Here is an 11,550-nt window from a genome sequence, read left to right as displayed (position 1 = left end):
AGATTCTGTGGTTTTATAGATTTAGTGGCAGAATATGGACCAGAATTTAGGTCATCTACCTCTAGGTTCAAAACTCTTTTTTTTTTTTCATTTTCTTTTTTTAATTAAAGCTTTTTATTTCCAAAGCATCTGGTAATTTTTCAACATTGATTCTTGCAAAACATTGTGTTCCAAATTTTCCCCTCCTTCCCCCATGCCCTCCCCTAGATGGCAGAGGTACATGTTTAATACATGTTAAGTATGTTAAATCCAATATATGTATAAAAACTGATACAGTTATCTTGATACACAAGAAAAAATGGATCAAGAAGGGAAAAAAACTGTGAAAGAAAACAAAATGCAAGCAAACAACAACAAAGAGTGAGAATGCTATGTTGTGGTCCACACTCAGTTTCCCACAGTCCTTTCTCTGGATGTAGGTGGCCCTCTCCATCATTGAACAATTGGAACATGTTTGGATCCTCTCATTGTTGGAGAGGGCCACGTCCATCAGAATTAATCATCATATAATGTTGTTGTTGCCATGTACAATGATCTCCTGGTTCTGCTTATTTTACTTAGAATCAGTTCATATAAGTCTCTCCAGACCTCTCTGAAATCATCCTGCTGATCGCAAAACTCTTTTTTTAATCCACCAGAAATGGTGAACAGATATGGACTAGTAACCTAGAGGCCGGGTATGGCAGAAACCAGTTTAGTCCCCAGCAGTAGGGTAATTTTATGTAAGGCCTTTCCAGTTCTCAGGGAACTCTTACTTTGCACAAACCCTCTGGGCTAACTGCCCCTTACACATCTCACTTACAGCCTGGAGCATCTTGGATCTCAGACTGTGCTCGTCATGACTGCAGCACCACAGCCTTGGGCGTAGTCCTGGTTGTGTCTCCTATCACCTGCCCACCCCTCAATGAGACTGAATGTGGGAAGGTAAGGGCCCTTACCATGGAAACAGCATTCCAAGGGTGCTCCTGACCTGGCTGTTGTTTAGGAGAGCTTCTCAACCCTTAAGTTTCAGTTTCCTTCTAAGCCAGGACATACTCTAGAACATGGAGAGGTAGAGGGCAGGTCTCCCTTCCTTCTAATTCTGTCATATACCAACTTCTCCATCTATCCATTTGCCAATTCATCCATCTACTCACCCATCCATCCACCATCTATCCATCTATCCATTCACCATCCATCCATCCACCCATCCACCATCCATCCATCTACCCACTCATCCATCCATCCTTCCATTCATCCATCTATCCATCCATCCATCCATCCATCCATCCATCCGTGTATATGCAGAATTAGAGCTGGTGCAAACAGTCACAATGCAAGGCTGCAAAGTCCTCCCTGAATCTGGGGGGTCAACAATAAGTGCTGAAGAAGATCAGTGAGCTTGGATGACAAGAGTAGGGACCTGAGAGTGGGGGAGAAAGGAAGAAACTTGTATAGAAGCAGGTAATCAGCAGGACAAGGCCATAGAATCATCCCCAGTACAAGAACTCTCCCACACTCACAGCCATATCCAGTTGTCCCATGCCCCACGTAGATTTATGTTAGGTAGCCAGGAAAACGAATCAGGATTTGCACAGGAGGACCCAGACACTTATTCTCTAGTCCTTTGGCTGCAGAAGCCAGGAATGGGAGAGGGACCTGACCTTAGGATGTGCCCAGAATGTCCTAAGGTAGACCATGGATGGGGGCAGGAAGGGGAAACAGATCTGAGATCTGAATTATAGGGACCCCTCTCCACCTCTCTTAACTGTGCTCTGGCCTTAGATCCTGAGCATGAAGATACTTTCCTGAATAATGCTTTGCTAAGCTTTGGGTGTGTATAATATGAAGGAAAGCTGTCAGTTAATCCCAGAGCTGATCTTCTGCCTCTGTCTCATCATCCAGGTGGGGGGTTCTGTGGTACCTTCTCTGGAGGGATGCTGCAAGACATGTGAGTATCCCAGCCCTAGCTGTGACTCCAAAGGGCTTCTGGGGCCTGGGTAGCACAGTGCTTGGAGGACTGTTCCTGGTGGGATCCCACCACTCCTACCTGCAGCCTCTCAGTTGAGACTCCAGGAGATCATTATGGTTTTATATACCACACACCTCACTCCTCTGAGGCACTTACTAGAGCCAGCCTGGTGCATCTTGTTAAAAATCAATCAAATAAGCAATTATTACATGCCTCTTGTGTGTCCAGTGACGTTCTAGCATTGAGCACACAAAAATACAGCAAAAGCATACAAAAGACGAAACAATTCAGGCTCTGATTGAGCATAAGTTCTAACAAAGGAGATGAGAACTTAGATAAGAATAAAAACAAAGAGGTAGTTGAGGAGGGAGGGAATTGGGGGAAGAGGAGGAGTGTGTTGGGAAATCTGGAAAGACCATGCAGAAGATGGGCCTGATTTGCAACTTAAAGGAAGAAAGTAGTCCTATGAAGTGGAAGAAGGAAGGCAAAAATGGGGCAGGAGGGGATGGGATCCAGTACAAAGGCACAGAGCCTGGAGATGTAGGGTGAGTGAGAGACAGAATGGCCAACCTGGCTGGATCCTGGAGCATAGGAAAGCCAATGAGGCTGAGAAAGCAGAACTTGGTCCTCATGAGCCCAGAAACTTCATACTTCTTCCATGGCTATGGGATGCAAAAGAAGGGAGCAAATACTAGCTCTGGGTCTGAGGATACAGGTTCAGATCCCACCTCTGTTGCCTGTGTGATATTAGAGAAATTCCAAGGCTCCCTGAGTCTCAGTTTTCTCATCTGCAAATTGGGAGAGTTGGGCTGGTGGATCTCTGGAGTCCCTTGTCTATAAAGTCTCTTTATTTTCTTCTCCTTCTGGAAGAGCAGCTTGCCCTTTGAGTGGCTTAGACCACTCTAGGGCCATGTCCCAGGGGAGGGATTAAGGAGATCTGTTGAGCTTCCTCCGCCTATATGGAACACTCCTAAGCAACTTTTCCTTGTAGACTGAGTGTTTTTAAGTTGGGGTCCATGGACCCCCAAGAGATCTATGAATAGATTTCTGGGACCCATGAACTTAGAAGAAAAAAAAGTTGCATCTTTATTTCAATATAATTGTAATCCTAGGTATTTTTTTCTTTTAAAAACGTAATCCAGAGAAATGTCTCATAGGCTCACCAGAGGGGTGCCTGACCTCAAGCTTCTGCCCCAGACAGTCCCTCAGAGACCATTTCTGTGGGTGGATCCCCCAGGTCTCCGTAAGGGCAGTTTTATTTGGGGGATGCAGATGGTCTGAATATATGATCTACTATGTCTTCCTCTCCCATTGTCCTCCTCCTTCCATTCTCCCTCACTGAACCTCTCTAATGCCCTAATTGGATCCCCCTCCTCTTCCCTCATGATCCACTTTACTCATATCCTTAGAATGACCTTCGGCCCTGTCCCGCTCTCCCCAGGTTCCCCGGGGGCTCTGTTTCTGCTCCCAGTTAGCCCTGCCTCTTCTCCAAGGGTTAGTGCCCGCTGTCACCCAGGTCAGTGGGAGTCAAGGTGAAGTGGCCTTCCATTAGTGATTTTGAAAATGGTCCCTCTGCTCATGGAGCCCTTGGCCTTCAGCTCCCTAGGGAAAGGGGGGGAGGCCTGGGGGAGGGCAGGGGAAAATCTGTGGCTCTCTGCTCTTGCTAAAAAGGCTCTTGGCAGAACAGCCCGCTGGCAGCAACTGTTCTTCGATTGTGGGCAGGGAGCTGGCCCCCAAAGCATGCATGTGTGTACCCCAGTAGTGCTCGCTTCCTACCGTCCACAAAGACACTATAAGCTGCTTTGCCCCTGCTTCTTGCTGAACACCTCCAGGAACACCTCTTGCTGCATCCTCCAGGCCCAGGGCCACCGGAGTCAAAGACTTTTTGAACTCCCTTAGAATGATTAAGACAAAAGGGCCGATTGGTATTAATTCAATTCCATAAAACATATATATATATATATATATTTTAATTGAGGGAAACTGAAATAGAGATTGCACAATTGACCAAGTCTCCTCTGGCTGAGCAGCAGAATAAGCCCTGATTTCTTGACTTCAAATCCAGTGGTCCTTGCCCTAGGTCCCATGTGATGCCTAGTGCTGGAAAGCCACCCCCCCTCTGTGGTGTCGTCCACTGTCCCTGCTCCCACCTCTCGTCCTCCTGTACAGACTGGTGCCCAATGCTGAGGGTTTCAGGATTTAGGCTTTTGGGTCATTTCCTCACCACCAAGCCCCAGATATAGGACCTGCTTGTTCTTTTCCTTCAGATGGGGATTCTCTTCCTCCCAGGGAGTCAGGCCCTGGGAGCTGTGAGGAGTAGGGGATAGTGCATGAGATGAGAGTTGCTCAAAGGATCAATGCATGACAGCAAAGTGCCTGGGAAACTCCGCTCCCCTTCCTTACCCTTTTTCTGCCCCAGGGGGCAAGAAATGGTGTTGGGTTAGCCTCACTCACCTTTCCTTGCTTTTCTCCAGGTAAGGAGGATGGGCGGTCCTGTAAGAAGGTGACTGTCCGAATGACCATCCGGAAGAGCGACTGCCGAAGCAACACACCGGTGTGTTGTAGAGTCCTGGGGAGAGAGGGAGAGACCCTGGGGTCTGGGACAGGCTGGGCCAGAGCACTTCATCTGGTTTGGCTGGGGACAGAGAGGCAGGGCTGGGAGGAGGGGAGTACCAGGACGGGTGGGTTTGGGTTGTTCTTGGGGAAAGCTAGCCACTTCCCCAGGCCTGCCATCCCCACTGTCCACCCCAGGTGAACATCGTGAGCTGTGATGGGAAGTGCCCCTCTGCGAGCATCTACAACTATAACATCAACACATATGCTCGTTTCTGTAAGTGCTGCCGGGAGATGGGCCTGCAACGGCGCTCAGTGCAGCTCTTTTGCACGGGAAATGCCTCATGGGTGCCTTACACCATTCAGGAGCCCACAGACTGTGCCTGCCAGTGGTTCTGAGAGCTTTGTCCAAGGAAGAGCTGGCTAGTGGCCCTTCTCCCCTCCGCCTCCAACTTCCCAAATCCTCCAAGAGTCAAGGGGATAGTCCCTTGGCTCCTGCCCCTTCCTCGTTCCCTTGCAGGGTGAGGGGCTGGGAGAGATTTCATCTCCATGTCCCTCAGATTCACAAGGACCCTTAGCTGTGGGCACCTTGGCAGCAAATGTGCTGGAGGGGTCAGGAAAGCCAGTCCCAACTGGTGAGCTGTGCTCATCACAGAAAGACCTTCCCACTCCCTGCTTCCTGCTAACGAAATTGTCTTTTACAGTCTAACTATGACTTAGGGCAGAGGCAGATTTCTACTCTAGGAACAGCAGGAGATCGGCTGAGTCCCCCAGCCAACTCTTGCTAGGGGTGGAGGGAGGGAAGACATAAAACAGAAGTTTGGAAATTGGCCACCTCCGGTCACTTTGCCCTTTTAGTCGACCAGAGTGGGACATGGATGATGGCATCGTATTGGTGCATGAAGGATTTAGTTTAGTGTTAACATCCTGGTTGGAACAAGGAGTAGATTTACTGCAGCAGATGGCCCTGGGAGGGTGAAAGGGACTGGAAGAAGGAGTTTCTGTCCTATAAATTGGAAAACAGGGTGCTGCTGGCTAATCCTAATTTTTCTGAGGGACAGGGGAATTGCTGAATAGTCTGGAGAACCCCTCTTACTTGGAGGAAATACTGCTTGATTCTCAGTTACGGGATTTTTATCTAGGGAAGCATTTAAAGGTCCTGGCCTGCACATACTATTCATCATCTCCAACCCCTCCCTGCTGCATTTTAGAAAATAGCCTGGCAGAAGCCTGTGGCCTTCTTCATGGCTTAATGAGTAGCTGAATGAAAGAAAGCAATGATTCATTCTTTCAGGGACTCCAGGCTAGACCAAAGTTATCTAATTCCAAAGCAGCTCATCTCCCTCAGAAGCAATTTTTCTCCCTCAAATGCTCCCAGGGGTTTTGCCGACTGACCCCCTTGGATCTTGACCTTTAAACGAACCTTCTAGTCCTTGCAATAATTTCTGATGTGAGTCTCCAGAATTTTTTGGTAGAGAAATATAGCATGGGGGGAAAACAGGATTCCTAATCTCCCCCATTTGCAGAATTTAACTCCAAAGGTCTTAGGGAAGGTAGAAGGCAGGTTCCATCATAGCATTTGGCCCAAAGGTCACGTCTGAGCCTGGGGATGTCCACCTCAACTTGGCCTGGCAACCTTGGCATTAGGCTAAAGGGATTCAGGCTTCTGCTCCTCCTCCCAGATCCACCTCCATCTCTCCAGCAAACCTTCTGGCCACTCATGAATGTTGAGACCTTGTCTTGCCTTTTTGAGTTCGCTGAAGGTCCTTCCTAGAGCCCTGTGGTCATATCTACCATTAAGGAAGGATAAAAAGAAAACAAGCATTTTTGCCACTTGCACATTTCTACAGCCGTGTCATTCTTCTGCATCCAATAAATGCCAAGAAGAAAGCTGAAAAGCACATTAGGCGTGTCAGATTCTCTCTGGTTTGACTTTGGTTTTGGAAGGCAGCACTTATGGCACCACATTGGAGGCTGAAGCCAGCTTGTGACAGAGTTTGTATTGGGTGGGGTATCCCCTCTCTGACCTGCACAGTGAAAGGCACAGTGAAATATGGTGGATGGACTTAGAATTAGGAAAACCTGAGAAACTGAATTTCTCTTCAGAAAATTACTAGTTATGTGACCTTGGGCAAGTCAATCTCTCTGCCTTAGTTTACTCATCTATAAAATGGGGATGATAATAGCATCTTGTTGCAAGGCTCAAATGAGATCACTTGGTAAAGTGCTTGGCTAATCTTAATGCACAGTATAGATGAGAGCTATTATTATTACTGCCTAGATGTACTTCCCTTGCTGAGAACATCATGATTTAGGACATTTCACTTATTTGGAAGGCAGAGCGGTACCGCTCATGCCATTTCCCCCTTCACTGGAGCAGGAGGGGTTTATGAATGAGTAGAGAACTGATCCTCCCCCAAATAAAAGCCTTTCTAGCCAAGTGATGATAGAGAGAAGGACCCTATAGCCCTACCTGTCATCATTGGTATGGAGAAGGAGGAAAAGGAGTGTCTCAGAGTTAGAAAGGGGATATTAGAGGCAACTAGGTAGTACAGCAGATTGAGTACTGGATAATGCCCCAAGGGAGCTTTATAGTCAAGGGAGCTACACTCTCATTTTTTATTTTTTAAACTTTCTTTTTGGAGGGTCTTTTTTTATTAAAGCTTTTTATTTTCAAAACCTAAACAAGGATAATTTTCACCATTGAGCCTTGCAAAACCTTGTGTTCCAATTTCCCTCCCATTTCCCTATCTCCTCCCCTAGATGGCAAATAATCCAATATATGTTAATCATGTACCTCCCCCCCCCCCATTTTGCAGATGAATAAACTAAGGCAGAGAGATTGATTTACCCATTGTCATTCTGAGGAGAAATTTAATTTGTTGGACCTGGAATCAGTTCAAATCCAGTGTCATATACTTACTAGCTACATGATTTTGAGTCAATCACTTAATATCTGTCTTCCTCAGTTTCCTCAACTGTATAAAGAAGATAATAGTCTCTACCACCTAAGGTTGTTGTGAGGATCAAATGAGACAATATTTGTAAAATACTTTATGCAGGGCTTGGCACACGCTTAATAAATGCTTGTTTCTTCCCTTCTATCCCATCTGACACCTTCATTTTCTAGATAGGGAATGTCAGAAATTTGCTCCAAAACACACCACCATAAGGGGTGGACTCAAGATTTGACTCAGGCGGTGGGTGAAGGGGCGGCACTGGAGGCTGACAATGGCAGTGGGGTGTGGAAGTCCTGATGGCTTTCTGGCAGGTAAAAATAGGGTGGTGCTGGCTGCTGACTCCTGGTAAGCAATTAGGGAGTTCAGCAAGATGACCCGCAACATCCCTTCTAGTCCCAGTAAACTGGTTTTGAAGTGAGGAGGAGTATGGGAGGGAAGTGTATGCTCCACAGAACACATAGATGGGGATGTGGGATGCAGCATCTGATTGCCTATCAGAAGATTCTCACGCACATTCTGTCCATGTCCATGGCTGTCTCTGGGGCTCAGGACGGGGAACTGGTCACTTGGGGAACTGCACTTCCGTCCCTATAATATAACTCCAAGGAACTGGATTCCCCTGGAAAGAAAAGGAAAAGCAATCAGTCCTTCACACTCAGTCCTGACTCCAGCCAAGCCTCCAGCCTGATGGTCCTATCAACAAGAACCTGGGTTTTCCTGGAAAGCAACATAAACTTGAGGTTATTTGAAAGGTAACCCTTTTTCACTCAGTCCTGCATCATCTGAATATCTGTTAGGCCACATCCAGGTTTTAGCTCCTTGGTATTTTGGCTTATGTCCTTGTTGGTCCTCCGGTCACGTGCTTAATTTTCTGCTGGTGCTATCCAGGGAATCACGTTTTCCCTAAAGGAGTCCTGAAATTCTTTAAAAACTTGGTATAGTTTAGGAAATCTCTCTCCTTCCCTCCCCCTTCTTTCCTACCTCTGTCTCTTTCCCCCTCCCTCTCCTCTTCCCTCTCTCCCTCTCTTTCTCCTTTTCTCCCTCCTTTCTTCCCTCTCTCTCCTTCTCCCTCTCTTTTCTTCTCTATTTCCTTCTCCTCCCTTTTTCTCTCCCCCTTCCTCTCTCCCACCCTCCCTTTTTCCCTTCCTCTTTCCATCTTTCCTTCTCTCTTTTTTCTCTTTCCCTCCCTCCTTCTTTCTCTCTCTCTCTCTCTCTCTCTCTCTCTCTCTCTCTCTCTCTCTCTCTCTCTCTCTCTCTCTCTCTCTCTCTCTCTCTTTCTCCCCCCCCTCTCCCTCCCTTCCCTCTTCTCTTCTCTGTCTCTATCTCTGTCACTGTCTTTGATGAAACTAAGCTTCAGTCATCATGGTCAATACTTTAACCACATGGAAGACCATGATTCTGATTTAGGCTTCATCTCTAAGGTTGTCATTCATAGATCCCAAGACAAAGATGGACAAGTGGGCTGTCCAACTCCTGCTCCCTTTTATAGACACAGTACAATGGGTGGCTTCAATCCATTGTGGCCTGAACAAATCAAAGTATTCCCAAATATGAAGACTAAATTTCTCATCTTAATTGTAGTATGAATGGGAGGACAAATATGTAAGTCCTATAAATAATCTGATTAATAAAAATAGCTGGCATAGACATAGGACTTTAAGGTTCGCAAAACACTTTACAAATACTGTATCATTTTATATTATCTTCATTTTCCAGTTAAGGAAACCAAGGCAAGTAGAAGTAAATGATTTGACCAGAGTCACATAGCTGAAGTGTTGTTCAATTGTTTCAGATTCTTCATTATCCTATTTGGGGTGGTTTGCCATTTCCTTCTCCAGATTATTTTACAGATGAGGAAACTGAGGAAAACAGGGTTGGGTGACTTAGCCAGGGTCATACAGCTAGTAAATGTCTGAGGTTGGATTTGAACTCAAGAAGATGAATTTACCTAACTATAGAGCCCAGTGCTCTGTGCACTATGGCACCACCTAGTGGTCCTGTCCAAAATAACTAGTAAGGCCTAATTTAAACTCAGAATAAATTACTCCAGAAGGCCTTTCCTGCTCTTTCTCCCTCTCATCCTCTTCTCTTCCATCTTGTGACTCAACTAATGCTGCTGCTGCTTTGTCCGTTGCCTCTTCTTTCTCTGAGGGAAAGATAGTCAATTGTAATTAAATTCTCTCCTATACTGAGACATGCAAGTCTGTAAATCCAACAGTTTGGGGGCCTTGCTAAGAGTGGAAAATGTCCTTATTGTATTATATATATATATATATATTTCAAAACAGTCAAAGATGTCATAGACTTATTGTCTTATTTCTATGCAAATATAGGAACTATGCAGAACAACCCAATCTAGTTAAGATGAAAAATGCAGGGAACAATGTGGCTAATCCTGGTCAAATGATAAATTTTAAAATAATAATAAAAAATAAAAATTACGTAATGAAGCTGTACTTAGCTTTTGAAAAGCTGAGTCTCTCCTGACTGGGATCTGCAAACGGAATTCTTTACATGGAGATGGAAGAGCATCCTTGGGATTTTGGTACTTATCAGCCCTGAAGCTACAGAGTTACTGCTGACAGTGATAATCAAATGGAGTCAATTTTTAGGAACCTGGATTGGGATAATTAATCAATGGTAACAGACTGAGGGGTCCTCTGACTTGATGAATTAGAACCAGGAAGTAGGGAGTTCATCCCATGTGAAGGTGGTGACCCGTCACAATACTTTCTGGGACCCTGTTTTGCTTCCACAAAGTATTGAATTGTAATTTGATCCCTTTGATCCCATTTGGTGAGGTCTTTGGGAGTGTATTGTTTTTGTTGACAGCTAGGTGGTGCAATGGATAGAATGCCAGGTCTGGAATTGGGAAAACTTGTTTGAATGTAGCCTCAGACACCTACTATCTGGGTTTTGCCTTAGTTTCCCCATCTGTAAAATGAACCAAAGAAGTATCTCTGCCAAGAAAACCCCAAATGGAGTCATGAAGAGACACAATTGAACAACTGTACAACAACAAATCTTCCCAATTCCAGGTCTAATATAATAATAACTAAAATTTTATATAGCACTTATTATGTGCCAAGCACTGTGCTAAGTGCTTTTCAATTATTATCTTATTTGGTATGCACAACACTTTGAGAGGTAAGTGCTATTATATTCCCATTTTATAGATAAGGAAACTGAGGAAAATAGAACAAAAGACTTGCCCCAGATCACACAGCTAGTCTATGTGTGTCAGAGGCTGGATTGGAACTCCTGACTCCAGGTCCAACATTCGTGACCATAAAACTTCATTAGGGGACTGCCCTATACAAAGAGTGTCCTTTTATCTAGTATAGTAATGGTAAAGAGTAACCAACTGGATGTGCAAGGGCTTGGGTGCAAATCCCAGCTGTGCTACATAACTCCTGGGTGATTGAGTCTCAGTTTTCTCATCTGCAAAATAAGAGTTAGCTCTTGCAAATTTTAAAGCTTAAAGCCCTTTCGACGTCTGTTGAGTGAAAGTAGTTGGGAGCCTCTTAGGAGTGTGATGAGAGGTTTAAGGGACTGTGGTGAGTGGTAGAAGCCACTGTAGATTGATTAACGTACCCTGCTCTGAAGCCCAATTGCTACTTCAGCCCCCTACCTTGTCCTCTATTATGACGGCTGTCTTAATCTCCGATGTCCAAACTGGAAAGGACCCCAGAGGTCATTTGGTTCAACTTTATTATGTTGGGGAAAACCTGAGGTCATCAGGTTGGAGAAATCCTGATTAACTTGTTTAAAATCAGAACGGTTATTTTTACTAATAATTGGCTGCGTGATTCCTCAGCATACTGCATCCCATGTCTCAGCCTCAGTTTCCCCGAGGGTAGAATTAAGGTGGTTGGCTCTCCGGTCTCTGAGATGCTGAGAATGTATGATTGGTCAGGGCCATGCTTCTCACAAACGATGAGTTGAGTTAGGTGGAGGACGCAGGCTTTCTCTCTCCAGGCACAGAAATTCCCTTCTGGAAAAGGGTGAAACCTCCCGTGACATGTTTTACAAACACGAGGGACCTTTAGCTTGCAGAACAATCTCATTCTCCTCAGTCCCGTTTCA

The 11,550-nt window shown here is 45.4% G+C and overlaps 1 protein-coding gene across 1 annotated transcript in view; it reads left to right on the top strand.

Annotated features, from left to right (window-relative positions):
- Positions 1-4,903, top strand: part of OTOG (otogelin) — a 93,262-nt gene extending 88,359 nt beyond the window's left edge. The window contains exons 43-46 of the mRNA XM_074275776.1: positions 805-924; positions 3,393-3,483; positions 4,426-4,505; positions 4,703-4,903. Of these exons, the coding sequence (XP_074131877.1) occupies positions 805-924; positions 3,393-3,483; positions 4,426-4,505; positions 4,703-4,903 (492 nt within the window). The remainder of the gene's footprint in view (positions 1-804; positions 925-3,392; positions 3,484-4,425; positions 4,506-4,702) is intronic.
- The last annotated feature ends 6,647 nt before the right edge of the window (positions 4,904-11,550 follow it).

The sequence above is a fragment of the Sminthopsis crassicaudata genome, chromosome 6 (genome assembly GCF_048593235.1).
Source record: "Sminthopsis crassicaudata isolate SCR6 chromosome 6, ASM4859323v1, whole genome shotgun sequence".
Taxonomy (NCBI): domain Eukaryota; kingdom Metazoa; phylum Chordata; class Mammalia; order Dasyuromorphia; family Dasyuridae; genus Sminthopsis; species Sminthopsis crassicaudata.
Note: the sequence above shows the minus strand (reverse complement) of the source record. Positions and strands in the feature narration are given on the sequence as shown.